Source organism: Drepanopeziza brunnea (assembly GCF_022702325.1).
Source record: "Drepanopeziza brunnea f. sp. 'multigermtubi' strain 214-2 chromosome Unknown ctg14, whole genome shotgun sequence".
Classification (NCBI taxonomy): Eukaryota; Fungi; Ascomycota; class Leotiomycetes; order Helotiales; family Drepanopezizaceae; genus Drepanopeziza; species Drepanopeziza brunnea.
The window spans coordinates 1,168,156-1,186,569 of record NW_027094077.1 but is presented as its reverse complement, the minus strand read 5'-3'; the positions used below and the strand labels follow the sequence as shown (position 1 = coordinate 1,186,569).

The 18,414-nt window shown below is 49.6% G+C and overlaps 5 protein-coding genes across 6 annotated transcripts; 4 read left to right on the top strand and 1 right to left on the bottom strand.

Moving 5' to 3' along the window:
- Positions 1 to 1,075: 1,075 nt before the first annotated feature.
- L3040_007925 (uncharacterized protein) lies at positions 1,076 to 2,503 on the bottom strand (the record flags this gene model as incomplete). The annotated part of the gene is made up of 5 exons (XM_007295579.2): positions 1,076 to 1,444; positions 1,497 to 1,904; positions 1,961 to 2,184; positions 2,238 to 2,305; positions 2,370 to 2,503. The coding sequence occupies 5 exons, from the start codon at positions 2,501 to 2,503 to the stop codon at positions 1,076 to 1,078; spliced, it is 1,203 nt and encodes a 400-aa protein (XP_007295641.1).
- A 1,940-nt stretch (positions 2,504 to 4,443) lies between these two features.
- L3040_007924 (uncharacterized protein) lies at positions 4,444 to 6,315 on the top strand (the record flags this gene model as incomplete). Its single annotated transcript, XM_007295580.2, has 6 exons — positions 4,444 to 4,454; positions 4,539 to 4,608; positions 4,660 to 4,740; positions 4,794 to 5,144; positions 5,199 to 5,624; positions 5,674 to 6,315. 6 exons carry the CDS (start codon positions 4,444 to 4,446, stop codon positions 6,313 to 6,315), a joined length of 1,581 nt encoding a protein of 526 aa, XP_007295642.2.
- A 562-nt stretch (positions 6,316 to 6,877) lies between these two features.
- L3040_007923 (uncharacterized protein) lies at positions 6,878 to 8,091 on the top strand (the record flags this gene model as incomplete). Of its 2 annotated transcripts, none has more annotated exons than XM_066154758.1 (8): positions 6,878 to 7,030; positions 7,125 to 7,265; positions 7,316 to 7,340; positions 7,456 to 7,490; positions 7,541 to 7,573; positions 7,631 to 7,650; positions 7,813 to 7,907; positions 7,958 to 8,091. In XM_066154758.1, the coding sequence occupies 8 exons, from the start codon at positions 6,878 to 6,880 to the stop codon at positions 8,089 to 8,091; spliced, it is 636 nt and encodes a 211-aa protein (XP_066010656.1). The 2 variants fall into 2 exon arrangements, with proteins under 2 accessions (XP_066010656.1, XP_066010657.1); XM_066154759.1 differs by having other exon boundaries at positions 7,098 to 7,265.
- A 300-nt stretch (positions 8,092 to 8,391) lies between these two features.
- Positions 8,392 to 9,038, top strand: L3040_007922 (uncharacterized protein; the record flags this gene model as incomplete). The annotated part of the gene is made up of 3 exons (XM_066154757.1): positions 8,392 to 8,495; positions 8,545 to 8,610; positions 8,867 to 9,038. 3 exons carry the CDS (start codon positions 8,392 to 8,394, stop codon positions 9,036 to 9,038), a joined length of 342 nt encoding a protein of 113 aa, XP_066010655.1.
- A 713-nt stretch (positions 9,039 to 9,751) lies between these two features.
- On the top strand, positions 9,752 to 17,561 carry L3040_007921 (uncharacterized protein; the record flags this gene model as incomplete). Its single annotated transcript, XM_007295582.2, has 5 exons — positions 9,752 to 9,882; positions 9,955 to 13,608; positions 13,662 to 14,200; positions 14,249 to 17,112; positions 17,160 to 17,561. The coding sequence occupies 5 exons, from the start codon at positions 9,752 to 9,754 to the stop codon at positions 17,559 to 17,561; spliced, it is 7,590 nt and encodes a 2,529-aa protein (XP_007295644.2).
- Between the last annotated feature and the right edge of the window lie 853 nt (positions 17,562 to 18,414).

The following is an 18,414-nucleotide window of genomic DNA, read 5'->3' as shown; positions in this document are numbered from 1 at the left end:
CACCCCCGTGGGAAAAATCTAGATCCGTCTTCGATCGGGCTACATACAGTACTACGTAACTAACTGTTACTACCTGCCTGCCTACCTGCCTGCCGGTTGTTCATCTGGCTAGCGGCACTGGGAAGAAGGGAAGGAGCTTTGCATGGCCGGTTTCTACTGGATTGGATCGTTGTGCTACTGTTATAAGTAGGTGAGCTTGTACGGAGGGCGTCTCCGGACTGAGGAGTTGGGACTTGGTCGGATTTTGCGGGAGTGAAGGAATGTCTTTCCTTGAGCTTTCCGTTCTTGGGCTGTGATACTGCTTCTTTGGGTGGATTGCGACAATTTTTATTATTGTTATTGTTACTATTCTTCTTCTGCTTCTTCGTGGATCTGGACTTGGACTTGGATCAACTGCACGCGAGGCCCTTCGTTCTACCACGTACGCACCCATCTCCTCAGGTCTGGGTGCTACGAGGGACTTTTCGTCTTGTTTTGTGTGCATGGTTGGGGTTGCTTGGCTAGCATCGGAACGGGGCTGGGTTCGTTATGGTCTGTCAGACACATTTCAGAACAAGGCCTGGCAGGATTAAGACGTCGCAGAGAAGGCACAAATGATGCTGCAAAGAAAAAATTAGGGGAGGAGGCGTTTCCATTTCATTCATTCCTCGCATCGAGTCTTCCGAAACCAGCGCCACCTTTCTATCGCGGTGCACCGTACTTGCAAACCATCCAGTTCCCATTCAGATTCTGTGCCTGCTTGCTTGCATCAGACCCAGGATCCAACTGCCATTTTTCTCAACTGTCTTTAAAATACACAGCATGCTAGAAACACAAGAGACGAGAAAGCAAAGAACGGCAAGTGTTGAACATAGGCAGAAATCGAGTTATGTAATTGTTGAAAACATGGGGTCATGGAATCAGGCCTGGATCATGTGCATTGACCTGACGCTGGTGTCCGTTCCTGGTGCCCTTGAAGGCTCATCTTATCATCTGACCGCAAGGCTGTCATTATAAACGTTATTATCCCCAAACCGAACCCTGGCGCAGATGTGAAAAAGGTGTGGTCCGCCCAGGCCATGCTTCGTCATGGTATTTACGAGTTGCCGAGCGAATTCTTCGCGGCTGCGAGAACGTTCTTCGGGTCGTATTCAGGTGCGTATGTTGGGGCAAGGCCGCCAAGGAGGAAGAAGAACGTGGTCATGAAACAGGAGAAGACAACAAGCTTGCGGAGGATTGGCTTGCTAGCGCCAAACTCTGCCCATCTACGCGTTCCTTCTGCGATGAAGGGCTTCAGCTCCTTTTGGCCCAGCTTATAGTAGACCATGCCGCAGAGAGCGACGGTGTATCCGAAGGCTTGGAGGCCAGAGATTCTGGTGCCCCAGATGAGCATAGATGCTGCTACAAGGAGAATATCCTTCAGCACACCACAGAGAGTAAGGACGAGGCCGGAGGTCTTGCCAATCTGGTGATCACTGTCAGCACTTTTAAGGAATCTGAAGAGCCAGATTACATACCAAAAACACAACAGACATGTTCAAGAAGAACGCGCAGCATGCGTTGGCGAAGAAAGTCCATAGACCAACAGCGTACACCTCAGACATCTGTACACGAGGCACTTCCCAGATAAGGGCGACAGTGAAGTTCATGACGGCGCACACGGGGGCAAAGTAGTACAAGGATACCAGGGGGTCCATCTTGAACTCCGCGCCGTTGAGCAGCCGTTGTACCATACAGATCCTGACAGCCTCAAAGGCAATTCCTCCAACCTGATACAAGAATCCGGCGAGGACGAAGTCGATCTCTCCGAAAGAGGCCAGGGCAACACCGATAACAATGAAGGAAACGTTACCAAGCTTCTTGAGATCAACGGCTTCGATTTGCAGAATCCAGCCGGCGACCAGAACGGCGACAGGGGTAAAGGCCTAAATACACCTTGTCAGAATTTGACCTAGTCAGAGAGATATTCTGTGTAGCAAACCTTGAGCATTTGGATGAACGAGACGCTCAAGTATAGGTATGTCAAGTTTCCACAGATCAAGCTTAAACTGAAGAATACTCCAATTGGGACGATAGCCCGGAGGTATACCCGCCCATTCATCTTGACCGTATTTCGCCCATCCAAGAGTTTCGTTGTCCGGGCCATAATCTGGGTCATGATGGTTGCGAAGATCAAATGCCATGATGTCAGAAGAATAGGGTAGTCTGGGTGCTGTCAGCTCCAAGCCTTTTTTCCCTGGGACTGCGATTTGACATACGGAATCCCAAAGTGGACAGAATCCACTTGTTGAACAGGATGACACTAGAGGATAAACTGATCCAGACACTGCAAATCTTAAGGTTAGCGACGTCTCCAAGGTGTGTCCTATTCGGCAGGCAAGAATACTGACGCGACGTAGAAAGCAGGATGGATGCTGCTGGAGGCTGATAGCTGTGGTTTCTCTGCATCCGGGTTGACAGTAGGTAGTATAGGAGCAGCTGCCCTTGGGACCTCGCCCGAGATGCGGACCTTTTCATCGTTCATTTTAGCGATTGATCAATCAATGGACTAATTTGTTGGCTTTCAGATAGCTTTGGAGATGGGAGGATAGCAGGGTCCGAATTGTTCAGCAGGCTTTGTATTGATTCGTGTAGGGTGGATAGGGTAAAGACTGGACAACAATATCAGACTGCTGTTAAGTGAGTAGTATATCGTCGAGTCGATCTTGAGGTGAGGGGTGTGATGGCAGATGGGAAACAATCATTCAAGGGGGTCGTGAATTTCGACGAAGGAGAAATGAAGTACAATCCTGGGTACCTACACTGCTGCCTTGGTCCCTGTCGAGTGATATGTGATGCCTGATGCCTAAGGCTGCAATGGCCACCTTGTTCAACATTGCCCATCGGTACCTTACTTATCGGTGTCAGAGTCTACGAAAGGTAAGCGAGACTGCCCCTTTCTATGAATAACATCACAGTCTGATTCCTATAGGGGTCTGCTGCATTTGGCCCATCATTTAGGTAATAAATGCCCTTTGCCGATCGGTGTACTCCGTGCTTTTATTGCCTGATCTCGATTGGGCCCGTTGATATGCTCAACTACCGTACGGTACTTAGGTAACAGACCTACCTAGCCGGCCTCGTCACCAAATGAGACTTTCACGCCGATCCATGAAGATGCTTGTTCCTTCATTTAGAAAGGCAAGGTCCCCCTGTGGAGCCGTACCGTAGGCCATCGGCCACTACTGACATGAAGGCTCTTTTGTTCCTGGAAATACCTATTGGGTACCTAGTAGCAGGTTGTCAGAACTTCCCATCTCTTATCTGTAATTTTACGCATGAAAATCGCCAACTACCTATTCATCTACGTGGCGAACTTCGTATCATGACCTCCTATGAGCATAGTATCAGTAGTTCTCACCAAAATCTCGATCAGCCAGAAAAGGCGGGTGTTACGGATGCTACGGTTACCTCGATATGCGGCTCCCCCTTGAAGGGAGGACACTTGCATTAATAAGATATGAACGAAAGATTCGACTGTTGAAGCCTGAAGCTCGAAGCTCCGGGCAAATCTGAAGACGAAGATAATAACGAGGCTGAGGCTGAGGCTAAGGCTGGAAGTGGTTGGGGTGTTCCATTCTAATGGCACTAGAATGGAACACCCTTCCAAGGATTGATGTCTACGAAGTATAGGGTACTTATTACTTCTACTGCGTACTTCCCTTCTAAGAGGGAGTCCTAACTATTACTGAGCTGGGGTTCCAGCAAACGCCGAATGAAAGATAGACCGAATGGAAAATCTACCGAGCTGAGCAAGCAAGCGGCAAAGGCCCACGGGAGCTAGCATACCTAATGTAGCACTCGAACTCCACTGCACGAACCTGTGGTCGGATGCTCGATTGTTCGATTGCCAGTGAGGAGGAGAGGGGAGATCCAGCTTGGATGGAGCTTGGGAAATGTGAAAATAATTAGTCTCCCGTAAATTGTTTCGTATTGCGCAAAGTGAATGATAAGGCTGCAGGCAAAAGTAAACAACACTGAGAGGTATAGGTGTTCCGACTCCGTCCCCATTGAAATGGAAATGGATCATCTTAGGGAGTAGATCTCAAGTTACACATGAACAATGCAAGGCCGAGATGATGAGTTTCAAAAGAAGGGGAGTGCGACGAGTGCCACCGATAAGCTTGCATGCTCGGCTAGCCGAAAAATGGCGTAGCTGCCGCTCTTTAAGTAATTAAGCGGGCAATTTTACTATTACCACACCTAGTGACCGTTGCTTCTTTTTCTGCTCTGCCTCTAGAATTGAAATATAACCGTCTTTTTCAACCCTCCCGACCTTTTCACCCCTCCCCCTTCTGCGCAATATTCCATAGTCTTTGCGCAGTACTCGATCTGTTCTTTTTTATCTGGGTGGTTACCAGCTCAGCCTTTACATACTGACGTTTACCGCGATACTGTACGCGTCTTCCACCCCCACTACACAAAATGGCCGATATGTATGGTCCCCCCTCCCCCAAGACCACAACAGCAACAAAAGAAAACCGCCCCCGGCCTAAACACCACTGACATATCTACTGCAGAAATGTCGATATCCTTGTCATTGGCGCCGGTCCAACTGGTCTCGGTGCTGCCAAGCGCTTGAACCAGATCGTGAGTTCGCCTCCACACCGACAGGGGCAAAATTGATATTGACGTTCACAGGATGGTCCGTCCTGGATGATTATCGATTCAAATGAGAAAGCCGGTGGTCTTGCCTCTACAGATGTCACCCCTGAGGGATTTGTGAGTCTGCCAGCTTTCAATCGCAACTTCTGCGCTGATCTCGACTTACCCAGCTCTACGATGTTGGTGGCCATGTTATCTTTTCCCACTACAAATATTTCGACGACTGCATCGACGAGGCATTGCCCAACGAGGACGACTGGTTCTCCCATCAACGAATCTCATATGTACGCTGCAAGGAGCAGTGGGTCCCGTACCCATTCCAAAACAACATCTCTATGCTGCCAAAAGAAGAACAAGTCAAGTGCGTGGATGGATTGATCGATGCTGCGCTGGCTGCTCGCACCGCTACAGATAAGCCAAAGGACTTTGACGAGTGGATCGTCAGAAATATTGGTGTTGGAATCGCAGATCTCTTCATGAGACCGTACAACTTCAAGGTCTGGGCTGTTCCCACCACCAAGGTATGGGCCGAAACCACTGTCTCGACGAACTCAGGGGCTCATGATTGAAACTAGATGCAATGTGCGTGGCTTGGCGAGCGTGTTGCGGCACCAGATGTCAAGACCGTCGTGAAGAACATTATGCTCAACAAGACTGCCGGAAACTGGGGACCTAACGCAACCTTCAAATTCCCAGCTCGTGATGGTACCGGTGGTATCTGGATCGCGGTAGCCAAGACTATCCCAAATGAGAAGAAGCTTTTCGGAAAGCAAGGCGAGGTCTCTAAAGTTAATGCCGATGCTCACACTGTGACTTTGGCCAATGGGAAGACAATCGGATACAAGAAGTTGATCACAACCATGGCTGTGGACCAACTCGTTGAGCAGATGGAGGACAAGGAGCTTGTTTCTTTGAGCAAGGGCCTCTTCTACTCTTCTACCCACGTTATTGGTGTCGGACTGCGAGGTGCTCGCCCAGAAAGAATCGGCGACAAGTGCTGGGTAGGTAAATTTACTAAGTATTCGGAGACCAGGATGCTGACTTCTATAGCTCTACTTCCCAGAGGATGACTGCCCATTCTACAGAGCCACCATCTTCTCCAATTACTCTCCATACAACCAACCGGCCGATTCCGTCAAGCTCCCAACTCAGTACCTTGCTGATGGAAGCAAGCCCGAATCAAGCGAACCTAAGGAAGGCCCCTACTGGTCCATCATGCTGGAGGTTTCTGAGTCTTCCATGAAGCCTGTCGACCGTGCCAATATTCTGAAAGACACAATCCAAGGTCTGATCAACACAGGCATGCTCAAGTCCGACGACGAGATCATCTCCACCTACCAACGCCGCTTTGACCACGGATACCCCACTCCTTCGCTTGAGCGTGATGGTGTTCTCAAGGAGCTCCTCCCTAAGCTTCAAGCCATGGACATCTACTCCAGAGGACGCTTTGGCAGCTGGAAATACGAGGTTGGTAATCAGGATCAGTCGTTCATGCTTGGAGTCGAAGCCGTTGACCACATCGTGCATGGGGCCGTCGAGCTTACCCTCAACTATCCGGATCTTGTCAACGGACGCAAGAATGATGAGCGTAGACTTGGCAGCACCGCCCTTCTGAAGAGAAATGCTGAGCCTACTAAGAGCAATAGTGCAAGAGAGATCCCTACCAGAGAAAGGGCATCTTCTAAGGCTTAGACAAGTTCTCAACGTCAGGAAGTCGTCCAAGAGTGTGAAGTAGATACTATAGATAGCGCCTTACATAGCGAGTGATCTGGCTGGATGATGGTGCATATTATTATTGCTAAAGATTGGTAGAAATACGACAGACTTCTTTTACTCTAGGACGTGTGCAATATCTTATGCTTTTGCGGTTTGTTTTCACTTCCACTATAAGGTAAAGCGATTTGGTACTTTTGTGGGGATGCCAATTTCGTTTGGGTGGGAGGTGGCTCTCTTTTCAAAGTGGAAGGAACGACCGTTGACCACCCAAAGTGGTCATAAAATGTTTCCCCCAAATTTCCTCTTCCTCTTCCTCCCTTCAACCTCATCCATTTATCATCTACCATCTCAGCTCATATATACAATACGAGATTGATTTACTTCTACTTACCACTTCATCTTTCTTTTATCAATTATTGGAATAGCATTCAGACCTTTAGATCACATGTCTATGGCACGTGCAGGCTAGGCGCACAGCCCTTGGCACCAGCATATAACGCTCCTTGAGAGTCTTGTTTGCAAACCTTAGACTTGACGAATGTACCTACTTAGTAAACACTACTTGGTATACTTCGTTACTTCTCACTCTTTACCTGTGCTCCCGACAGCCACAGTGGACGGTCAGGATTACCATGTCCCTGATCAAAGAAAGCCTCTTGGAGTGTGGGAGGAATCCGACATCGTCCGAAGAGTAAGTCATCCCTCTGCTGACTCGTCCATAACAAGCGCTGTCACTGACCTACCTTTCACCTGCACAGGAGCGTAAAACTGACAGTGCCCTGCAGGTTGTTCGCGATTCCGAGGATGATTCAGATAGCGATAGTGAGGATGAGTCACGCAGCGACAGTGAAGATGATGAAGAAACCGGAAAGGGCACTACCGATCAGAGTTTCCTTGCGAGAATCCACGACAAGTTGAGCAGATGGGTACGTCTAATCTTATGCCTTGCCATGGTCCCCTACTGATCAATTATCAGGGTGCATTCAAAAAGGACTGGACCGGTATAACCGATCCCGAGCAACACATTCCAGCTCAAGCAGCTTCAACATCTGGTCGAGAGTCTTCGCCGAGGCACCTCCGTTGAAGACTTCGAACAGCAGATCCCTCCTGCTGCAGTGACCAGTTTTTACTGGTCGTCGAAGAAGGATCTGGTGCGTCTTAAGGGATAAAATTTAATATCCTCATTGGATTTTGCCCTTAGTATGAGATCACGCTTGATGGTAATGCTGCAGAGGTAATAGATCCAGACGCTGTCCGGTCGTACTAGTCTGGACTAGTCTGACATTCTTAGGTTGCGCCTGGAGATTTTGAGTGCCTTACTCAACTTCTGTTATCTTGGCTGGCCCGTCGATCTGATGGAATGCTCCTAGCATAGGACTTTAGACATGACTGTAAGAAGCAAGCAAAGCTTATCAATTCAAGAAACTGTCTATGCGAAGTGCGCACCCATCGACAAGCTCAAGACCGAGGCAGAGCAACTCAACTACTTGTCATGCATTCTCTACTGGAGGCCGAGAAGTTGTACTCTACTGAATTCCAGGACACAATCTCGTTCTCAGTATATACTAGTACATTCACATCCTCATGCTGCAATCAGCATTCACTGACTCATCTACAGATCTGTTTGTGAGACTTCTCAATGTTCCTCACATCACTCTCCTTGTGTACCATCGTGTGCGCCCACGGCTGACTCCGGTCCGGCCTCGACACCTGTCGTTTTGCGACTATGACACGGCTACGCTTCTAAGCTAGCTACGGCAGTATCTGCCTTGCTACTCTAGTTTTTCCTTGACCGGAGGATTATCTCTCATTGTGATCTATCCTATCTGTAGGGGAAGGGCGCAACTGATGGAAGCTTCTGCTGTACCACTTTGAACTGCTTTCTAAGGCTTCCTTTCTTATATGTAATTCCTTTGCTTAGCACGTCGCCGTACCCCAGGCGAGGTCTCAGGGCGGCAGGCTCCGCCTACCACCCGCCCGACGTTAATAAATACAACAACAAGAACTCACATCACTCTCGGCGAACAAATTTCTCGAATCAGCAAGAGACCAATGCCGGCGGTCAACCTTGTCAGAGGTTTGGTTGATAGTCGACTCTATGGAGATCAGCGGGAGAAAAGATCTCTGGAAGAGTCTGACAACGTTCCTATCATTGGGTGAGTTGTCCAACCTAGTAATATATACAGAATACTGAGTGTTTCTTAGGTCCTGGGAGGGCAGCCAAATCTTTAAAAGCAAGGGTACCTATTGGAACTATGACCTCAGTCAATTGTCAGTTTGGTATAGATACGGCACTATGGTAACCAATAGGGCTTAGCGAAAGTAGCGGTCAACTCGGTCAAGTGAGTCAACTGATTTAAATAGATCAGGCTACTAGCTTCCATTTACTGCTCTCCGTTTGTATCGATAGCTGTATAGCTAGCTACGGTTCCCCTTAGTTGGAAGCATGCCAAACCAACTGAATTTACATATATAATAACTGAATACGTATTCAACTTTGTATCATACGCCCTTGTGATACCAACAGTACCGACAAGGCTGATACCGCTGGGGCTGGCCTTAGTAACGGCAGTGGTAACAAGGATCTGCCAACGCGGGAGAGCCCCTTCAAAGCCACAGTCCAGCTCGCACACCCGCAAGTCACCCAAGCGCGCCAATTAGAGAGTTGTTTTACGCCGAGTCTTCAGACGGAAGCCTGACTTGTTGTTATAATTTCAGAGCGAGCTTCTGCATGTGATTGGGGAATATACATATTGCATGAGAATGTAGGGGAACGGCCTTGAGCAGAAGAAAAATAATTGAATGCGGAGATGTGACTTAGCATACATTATAACATGGTATTGGTATTGGGTGACAGACCTTATTAAGAAATCCAAGATAGTGTAACAGAAATGCAAATACCGTAGATGATAATAGCAACTGAATGGCCGCGTGAGTCTTGTTTCTTTCATGTGTGTGTACTACAAGAAGACCGGGCTACATATTAGTTCTTGGCTTGAGTGATTCCAGAAGGAAGCTTAAGACAATCCCGGACATCAGCAAGTGTCCATTCCCATGCATCTGTTGACGGACTTCTGAAATTGCCAACGCTCTTTTACGGATTACTGCTACTATATCACCTCTAGCGCCGGGCTCCCCTCCGAAAAGCCATCCCCTGTCTTCCCAGAGCAGGCCAACACGATACGTCATTGGAGCGACCGAAAGGTAGGAATCCGCTCGGAGCAGGCACAGCCTATGAACAATCGCCTTGACCCCTCGCCCAGCACTTCTCTCGGGACAAGACCAGCCTTTCCAAACAACAATACTCCGTACAGCTATACAGCTATAGCACTCCGCAGCCTCTGCCCGCCAACACCTGCTGCATCTGAGCCATGAGGACGGGAGACATGCTTTGAAGTCACGAAAATACATGATGGACAGCTCCGTCGCCCTGGGGGATGAGCAGCTGGACCCTCCGCTGCGACTCTTCGAGCGGCTGCGACAAATCGCTGGCTACACATGGGACGAGTCAAGAGACCCCTTCCACTCAAGTTACGATAATTGGTAAGCACGCTTGCAAGCGGATTCCCCAGTAGAGAAAGACTTGGTGGTGAATGTGCTAAATCAGGGGAACAGGCAGGTCTATGGGTGGAAGGATGTCCACAGCTCCCAGACCAGAGCAGTCACAATCTCGAGGCCGGAAATCGAGCTCAGCCACCCGTCCCAGGACCCCCAGACCGCTGGCGAGTACAAGAGGACGGCGGCCAGTGAGAGCGGTAGCGAATCTGCCTATTCATACGATGATATTCCTGAGCGCCCCCGGATCGAGATTATAGGACGCGTTTCAACGCATGCCTTGCGAGAGGAACGGGCCTACCACATCTGCAAGAACTTGATCAAGAAGGTTGATCCGGAAGGAGACCACCTCATCCGGCCTCTGGATATTGCTCGCCTCACTAGTCAGCAGGGGGACAAAGACAAGGGCCCAATTATCGTCTGTATCTTCGAGGCGCCTGGACCGAATTCTCTCAACAAGATTATTGACTATGGACCGGCTTGGTATACAGCACGTAAAGTGGGAGGCAAATACGAGGCGTTCCGGGACGAGTTTGAGGCTACGGAAACGGTGCCGTTGCAAACTTTCCTGGATTTCGCTGTGGCAGCTACGGAGTGTCTTGAGATCTTGCATCATGGCCAGAGAATCGTGCACGGAGAAATTAGGGGGGACGCCTTCCATATGAATCCGTTGGACGGCAAGGTCCGGCTGATCAATTTTGGATCTGGGTTGAGGACTTTTGAACATGGGCTTACAAGCACTGGATGGTCTACCCTTTCGAAGGAAGTAGGCGCTAAGACGAAGCTCTGCTACATGAGTCCGGAACAGACTGGTCGGATGCCTGCCGAGCCTGATAGTAGGACGGACATATACTCTCTTGGGATACTGTTCTGGACGATGCTCACTCAGCTGCCTGCTTTCGATGGGGAGACTCCGATGGACATCATTCAAGCTGTGTTAGGACGACGACTGCCACTTGTGTCGAGCATCCGAATGGACATCCCCGATGTTATTGGAAGGATTATCCAGAAGATGACTGCCAAGATTATTGGGGATCGCTATCACTCCGTGAGCGGTCTGAGATACGATTTGATGGAAGTAAGAAGGCTTTTAGGAGTTGGAGATTCGGCTACGCTGCGGAATTGGCCTATTGCTACCAAAGATGTCTCTTCGTTCTTTATACTGCCCACTGCTATGATCGGTAGGACCCAGGAGCATGATGATGTCGTCAAGATTATCGACAAGGTGTCCAGGCGCCATATTGTTGGCCAAAAGCAGGATATCTATAGTATATCGTCTGGGTCAAGTTTGTCCGAAAGCCGTCTTGAGATGTTCGAAGCCGCCATTGGGGCCGAGCTCTCGAGCGAGGATGAAACTACCAGCTCATATGATGGGATGTCGAATTCCCTGGGAAACTTTGCCGCGCTGTCTAATGAGCTCAAATCCTTTAAGAGTGGCTCCAGCCAGTTGCGTTCCGCTACAGGTTCCATCTCCTCTCAGGCCAACTATCCCGAGAATAACGACGCCTCATCTCGTCATAGCAAACCCAAACCCTGGGCAAAGAATAACTCGATAGCCATGGACTCCATAGAGAACAGAAGCCTCCTCGAAAGTACTTCCGACGCAACTGGTGCGAGAAGTTCAGAAGGTGCTGGGAGTCTGATAAGTCGTCAAAACAGCCATAAATTTCGGCGCAAAGGGCGGTGTGAAGTTATTGGCATTGCAGGAGCCGCAGGGTTGGGCAAGAGCTGCCTCGTCCAGTCCGTTCAGATTGAAGCACGCAGGAGAGGGTATTTTGCAAGCTCCAAGTTTGACCAGGCGAAGAAAACACCATTTGGGCCGGTTCTCAGACTGCTATCCAGCTTGTTTAAACAAGTATTTTCAGAGAGCAACACAGATACCGCTTTTCATCAGGGCCTCAAGTCATTCGTTAAACCGGCCTGGCCCATGCTGCATAGAGTCTTGGGGCTTCCCGAGTTTCTCTTGGGATCGATGAGCGGTGGCCCGACACGCAGGCATGGGAGCCACTTGTCCCATAGTTACAACAAAAGTTTACGTGCCGAGATGAAACGAGATTCCTCTCCCTCCTCGAGTTCTCCACCCAGTTTTTACGGCCTGACTGTAGGTTCCCAGACATCTCAAGACTTCCTGCGAAATGGGTCGTCAACGAAATCCGTCCGGCTCATGAACACCTTTCTCGATGTCTTGCGGGTCTTTACCCAACATAAATTTATCTGCTTCTGCTTGGACGACCTACAATTCGCCGACGATGAGTCAATCGACCTGATTGGACAGATCATATCTTCTAGGATGAAGATGGTTATAATTGTTACTTACCGGCCTGACGAGGTCCTTCCAGAGAGGATCAAGGGCATAATAGAACCTCCCGATTCTGAGGGTATCAGTTTGAGTCCCCTTATCCTCGTGGTACCTGGCCATGCTGACACTATTGTAGAATACGTAAAAGGGGGAGGTGTTGGCGTGACACGAATAGTCCTAAAACCCCTGAATGAAGACGATATAAAGAAGTATGTCGCTGCCACACTTTCCCGATCAGAAGCCTACATCGTCCCTTTGGCAGCCGTGATTCAGTCTAAAACAGCTGGCAACCCCTTCTACATAAGAGAAATGCTAGAAAGTTGCCATCGGAAACAATGCATCTACTATGACTTCAAAGAAAGTGGGTGGTGCTACGATCTAGATAAAATCTTCAAGCAGTTCGAGACCAAGAGCTACCACGACACTTTAAATAGCGCTTTCGTCACGAGTCGCCTGAGTGAGTTGCCCGCGGCCTCGAGGTCGATACTTGCGTGGGCTTCATTAATCGGCCATTCCTTTTCATTTGAGTTGATACAGAGGCTTTTGAGCGGCGAGTTCGATTACGATGATTCTGCCTCGAACATGGATGTTGACCATCCTTATTCTTTGTCTCACTCGCAACAGGATGCCGTGGAAGGTCTTCAAGCCGCAATCCAAGCCTACATCATCGTTGCCACACAGGACGACGACAGATTTCGCTTCGCGCATGACCGATATATGCAAGCAGCTACCGCTCTTGGCGAATGTAATGCACCAAAGATGCACTTCATCATTGCCCGGACTCTTCTCAAATACAGCTCTGCTGGTGAGCGAGAGCAATCAGAAATTGCCGAGCATATTGGCGAGTCGATCGATATCATTCGACGGCGGGTTCTTCACCGACAGTCGTTCAGAACGCTTCTTGCCAATTGTGCGCAGTCTGCTGCAGAGCGCGGGGCTCGTCCAACAGCCGCGAGGTTTTATAATCATTGCTTTGCCCTATTACAGGATGAGCCTTGGACTGACGGTCTACCCGATGTTTATTACGACGAAACTCTTCAGTTACACACCAGAGCTGCAGAGACGTACCTGTATATGGGTCAATATGCTGAAGCCAAGCGTATCTTGGCTAACGTCTTCGCGTATGCAAAGACTCCAGTCGATAAGGCCCCTGCTTGGGTGCTGCAATCGAGAGTGTACGCCCAGGAGGGCGATTCTTCAGCTGGTTTCCGGGCTCTGAAGCAGTGCCTTGGTGCTCTCGACATTGGAGTTGACGATCATCCTAGTTTCGAAAAGTGTGACGAGGAGTTCGAGCGACTGTCTCTTAAGATCCAGTCGATGGAACCCAAGGAAATCGTCCACCGCTCGATGACGAAAAGCTCAACCTTCGCGGCGATTGGAGCAGTGCTGGTAGAGGCCATATCAGCTGCATTCTGGTGAGTTTTCCAAATTAAAGGGTATTTTTTTTCTCATAGCTAAACTATGACAGGACCGATACTCTGACTTTCTACCAGATGGCTCTAGTCATGGTAAACACACAGATCAACCTGGGTAGCTTCCCTCAAGCAGGCATGGCTTATCTTCACCTCGCGATGATAGCTTGCACTAGATTCAATATGATAAAATTTGCCTGCGACATGGGCGAAATCTGCAAAACTCTGCTCTCTGATTGGAGTGATCAATATACTTCTGGGCGAGGCAACACAGTCTACGCACTCTTTGTCGGGCATTTACATTGTAGCATCCAGGACTCGCTGAGAGAACTGGATGGCGCCCTGGACCATGCGATTCATGTGGGGGATCGTGGCTCGACAATCCTGAACTTTGGCCTGGTTGGAAGTCTAAGGTTTTTTGCATCAGAGAACTTGACGGAGCTGGAGTCTTTTCTTCATTATGGTTGTGAGGAGGTACCGAATTGGCATCTGGATACTCGTGGAGGGACGATGGCTAGTAAGTACATATCTGATCCTGCCTACATCAAGAAGCCAGAAATTTGCACAAACGTTCTCGCAAAATGGGAGCATGAGTGTGAGCTTAGTTAAGTATCTGAATTCGCTGACCCCGGGGCCACTACAGTTGCGGTCCGGCAAGCTTGCAGAGCATTACAGGGCCGGACGCATACAAGCGAATCTTTGGATATTATGAGTGACGAGCATCATGACTCTGTGTACTACAAGAAGTGGCTTCAAGGCTCAATGAGAAACAGCGACCGGCCGCTGATTCTCTACGAAGGCTTTGAGATGGCACCTCTGTTTCTGTACGGGCACTATTCGCGAGCCGTCGACCTAGGAAACCATTGCCTGGAGAACATAGCCTCGGTCTGGTCTGCCCGTATTACGCGATTCGTATACTTCATGCACGGATTATCCCTCGCTGGGTTGATGTGGCACACACTCCAAGACCCCTTAAAAGCAATTAGTCAAGGTACTGACGGTCATCATGTAAGTATTGACGCACAGCCGAAGGAGCTTGTCAAAGAAATCTCAAACGTTGTGCAGCAAATCAAGCGCCACAAGAAGATGATCGAAGACTGGCAGACCGTTAACAATGTCAACTACCTCGCCTGGTCGAAGTTACTCGACGCTCAAATTGCCGAAATGGAAGGAGACCACGGCGCGGCGTTGTATGCCTTTGAAGTGAGCTTGGATCACGCGGCAGCCAACAGCTTTCTGTTCGAGGAAGCGCTGGGCAACTACTTACAAGCTGGATTTTTTCTACGAACTGGGTCACGGAGAGCAGCCAAAGCCTCTTTGCGCGAGGCTACGGCCCTTTATCGTATGTTCGGTGCTGTTGGGGTTGCGAAATACATCGAAGACGAGCACAGTCTTCTACTACAGGGTCCAACACGAGATGATAGAACTGCAGATGCCGCGGCTCAAACAGACTTTGCAGGCGACTCGGCTGATGTCCAATATACGACATTGGAAGGAGATGACGATGATATGCGGCAACAAACACGCGCCTCATTGACCACAGAGACAAAAGGGGACAGAATTGGAGCCTGGCAAGGAGGCTCTGCACGGCCCCCTGCAGGCTCCAGTCTTTCCGCGTTAGACATGCTGGACTTGACGTCCATTCTCGAGAGTTCGCAAGTTATCTCTAGTGTCTTGCAGGTCGATCAATTACTCAAGACCATGTGTGAGATTATCTTGCAGAATTGCGGGGGTCTGGCAACTATGGCGGCTATCATTGTTGAAGAGGATGACCCAGTCGGCTGGAGTATCGCTGCCAGTGGAGACCCGGAAAAGGGGGCCGTGGCTCATATCCCTGGACTCCCATTGGCCGAAACAGCTCTTGTTGCTGAAGGTGTGATTTTTTACTGTACACGCTTTCGCGAGACTATCTTCCTGCCTGATTTAATCCACGATGAGCGTTTCAGCAATGTCACCGATGCATGGGCCACCAGAAACCCTGTGGGAAAGTCTGTGATTGCTATACCCATCTGTCATGGAGTAAAGCCGCTGCTAGGTGTTCTGTATCTGGAAGGCGAGCCCAATGCCTTTACGGATCGCAATCTGACTGTGCTGCAACTCCTCGTCAACCAAATCGGAATCAGTTACTCTAATGCTCTAACACTCAAGGAAGTGGAGAAGGTTTCTGCTTTCAACAACTCTATGGTTGATGTGCAAAGGAAAGCTCTCGCAAAAGCTTTGGAAGCTGAGAAGCAGGCCAATGCTTCCAAAGCTGAGGCTCTTCGGAATGTCAAATTGGCAGAAGAAGCTGCTAAAGCCAAGTCTATATTCTTGGCCAATGTGTCCCATGAGCTTCGGACACCGCTCAATGGAGTTATCGGTAACTCGGAGCTATTGAGGGATAGTGATCTTACGAAAGATCAGGCCGAGATGGCAGACTCGATCCGTGTCTCAGCTGATTTATTACTGACAGTGATCAACGACATCTTGGATTTTTCCAAGATGGAGGCAGACAAAATGGAGCTTTACGTCGTTGCATTCAAAGCTGACGAGTTGATGCGGGAGGTGTTCCGATCCGTATCTTACAGCAACCGCGACAAGAAGAATTTCAAGAATGTTGAGATCCTGCAGGATATCAGTCTTCCTCAATGTCTGATATTTGGCGACCCTGTTCGGTTGCATCAGGTTCTCGGCAACCTCGTTTCGAACAGCCTCAAGTTCACTGAGAATGGTTCGATCACCATTGGTGCGAAGACTGACGCGGAAACGGCTGACGAGGTCACATTGACATTCTGGGTCAGGGATACTGGTATCGGAATCCCCCCCCAACAACTCTTCAAGCTTTTCAAGCCCTTCAGTCAAGCTGATGCTAGCACTGCTCGAAAGTATGGTGGTAGTGGACTAGGTCTCAGTATCTGCAAGTCCCTCGTTGAATCTATGATGGGCGGCAGAATCGAGCTCGAAAGTGTGGAGGGCGAAGGCACGCTGGCCTGGTTCTCAGTCACCTTTCCCAAGGCCAAAGAAGCTTCCGCAGGAGACAGTCAAAACGGGACGGATTATGTTGATCACATGTCTTCGCGGAATAACGAGTCCCATAGCTCGCCGACACCGTATACGCACTTCTCTCATGTCGAGCGCGACGCACTGCGTATATGCATTGCGGAAGATAATCCTGTCAACCAGAAGATTGCGGTTCAGTTTATGCACAAGCTGGGCTTCAAGCACGTGGATGCTTACGACAATGGTCTTCAAGCTGTAGAAGGGTTGAGGGCGAAAGCGAAGGAGGGTACGCCGTATCACATTACTCTTATGGACGTCCAAATGCCTGTGCTAGATGGCTACGAGGCCACGAAGCTGCTGCGAAGAGACCCAATCGACGCTGTTAGAGGCGTCTTAGTCATTGCCATGACTGCCTCTGCCATCCAAGGCGACAGAGAGAAGTGCTTAGAATCGGGCATGAACGATTACTTGGCTAAGCCTGTACGGTCGAACGTGCTAAAAAAGAAGCTGGATCAGTATATTCTACAGGTGAAGTACCATGCTTTTTAGGGGGGGCATTGCTAATCGAACTCAAGCCTCCAATTGCAGTCCCGAACCTCGACTCAGATGCGAAGCAGATAACCAATAAAGTGCTCCGCGAAATGAATGGAGCAAGCATTCCAAATTCTCCGGGCACGTCCGGGACCGCTACGGCTATCGCGACGCCCGATTGCGTGCAATCCCCTCCCAGCCCCCCAGCCTCCAAGTCCCAGGATAAACAGCCACCAGCTAGGCTCCGCCAACTCAGTCGTACGAGAACAGCTGAAAAGGTGCCGACGTTGGATTTAGGTAGCGCTGAGGGCTCACTTGAGAATGTCGATACCAATGTGCCGAAATCGACGATACTTCATGAGGAGGACGTGAGCCCGAAGAGTATCACACGGAACCTCATCGGTGCGAGGGAGAGGAGGGAGACAAAGAGCGATTCGGGGAAGTGAAATGTGGACGAGGCATACGGCATCTGTTTTGATATGAACTTGGGCATATGAACGGTCTTCTTCTCATTAGCGTGGGCGTTTGGATTTGGTGTCTTCAGGCCTTACTTTTACTAGGGGATGAACGGGACTGATGTGGATGCGATTCGACGTTGGTGTATTGGAGGGAGGGGCTGGGCTGGGCTGGGCTGGGCTAGGTTGGGTTGCATGCCAGATGATTGTTTGATACCAGATGGGATTATTGATGTTGTATATATCTTGCTGCTTTGGCGGCGACGAGGCATGGGAGAGGGAGAAGACAGGGAAGTTCGGCGCAATAATGTCTGAAATTTGTGGGCTCTGGTACATGCCCAAAGTGTATGGGCCATTGCAGACAGGCACGGGGTCCTTGCGCGTGTTCCCTCGATTTGTTGTGCCTAGGTACCTACAGTGACCTCGCTTCGCTTACCTCCCAAACCCAGCAAAGCCGTCGCGACATCGCGTCCATTGAAAACAATACAGAAAAAGGAACAGGCTAGAGAAGCTCAGATCCATGGGAAAGTGATAGACGGAAGGCATCGACCAATTTAAAATCGCGCCTCATTATGTGCGGCGGCGGCGTCGGCAGCAGCTACCCTACCTGGCCCTATTCTGTTATACAGTGAATCCATTTCAGTCCGCTACCCTGCACACTTCGCTCTCCATCTTCATCTTCATCCCCAGCCCTTCTCCTTCGCCTCGCCTCGCCCCATCTCGACCTTTCCATACTCTTTTCACCGCCGTACCAGCCTCGCACCGTCTCTCCTCAAGATACAGAAAGAAGCACACTCTCTCAAGCCAATCAGGTCCTCCCTACCGTAACTTGTGTATTAATTAA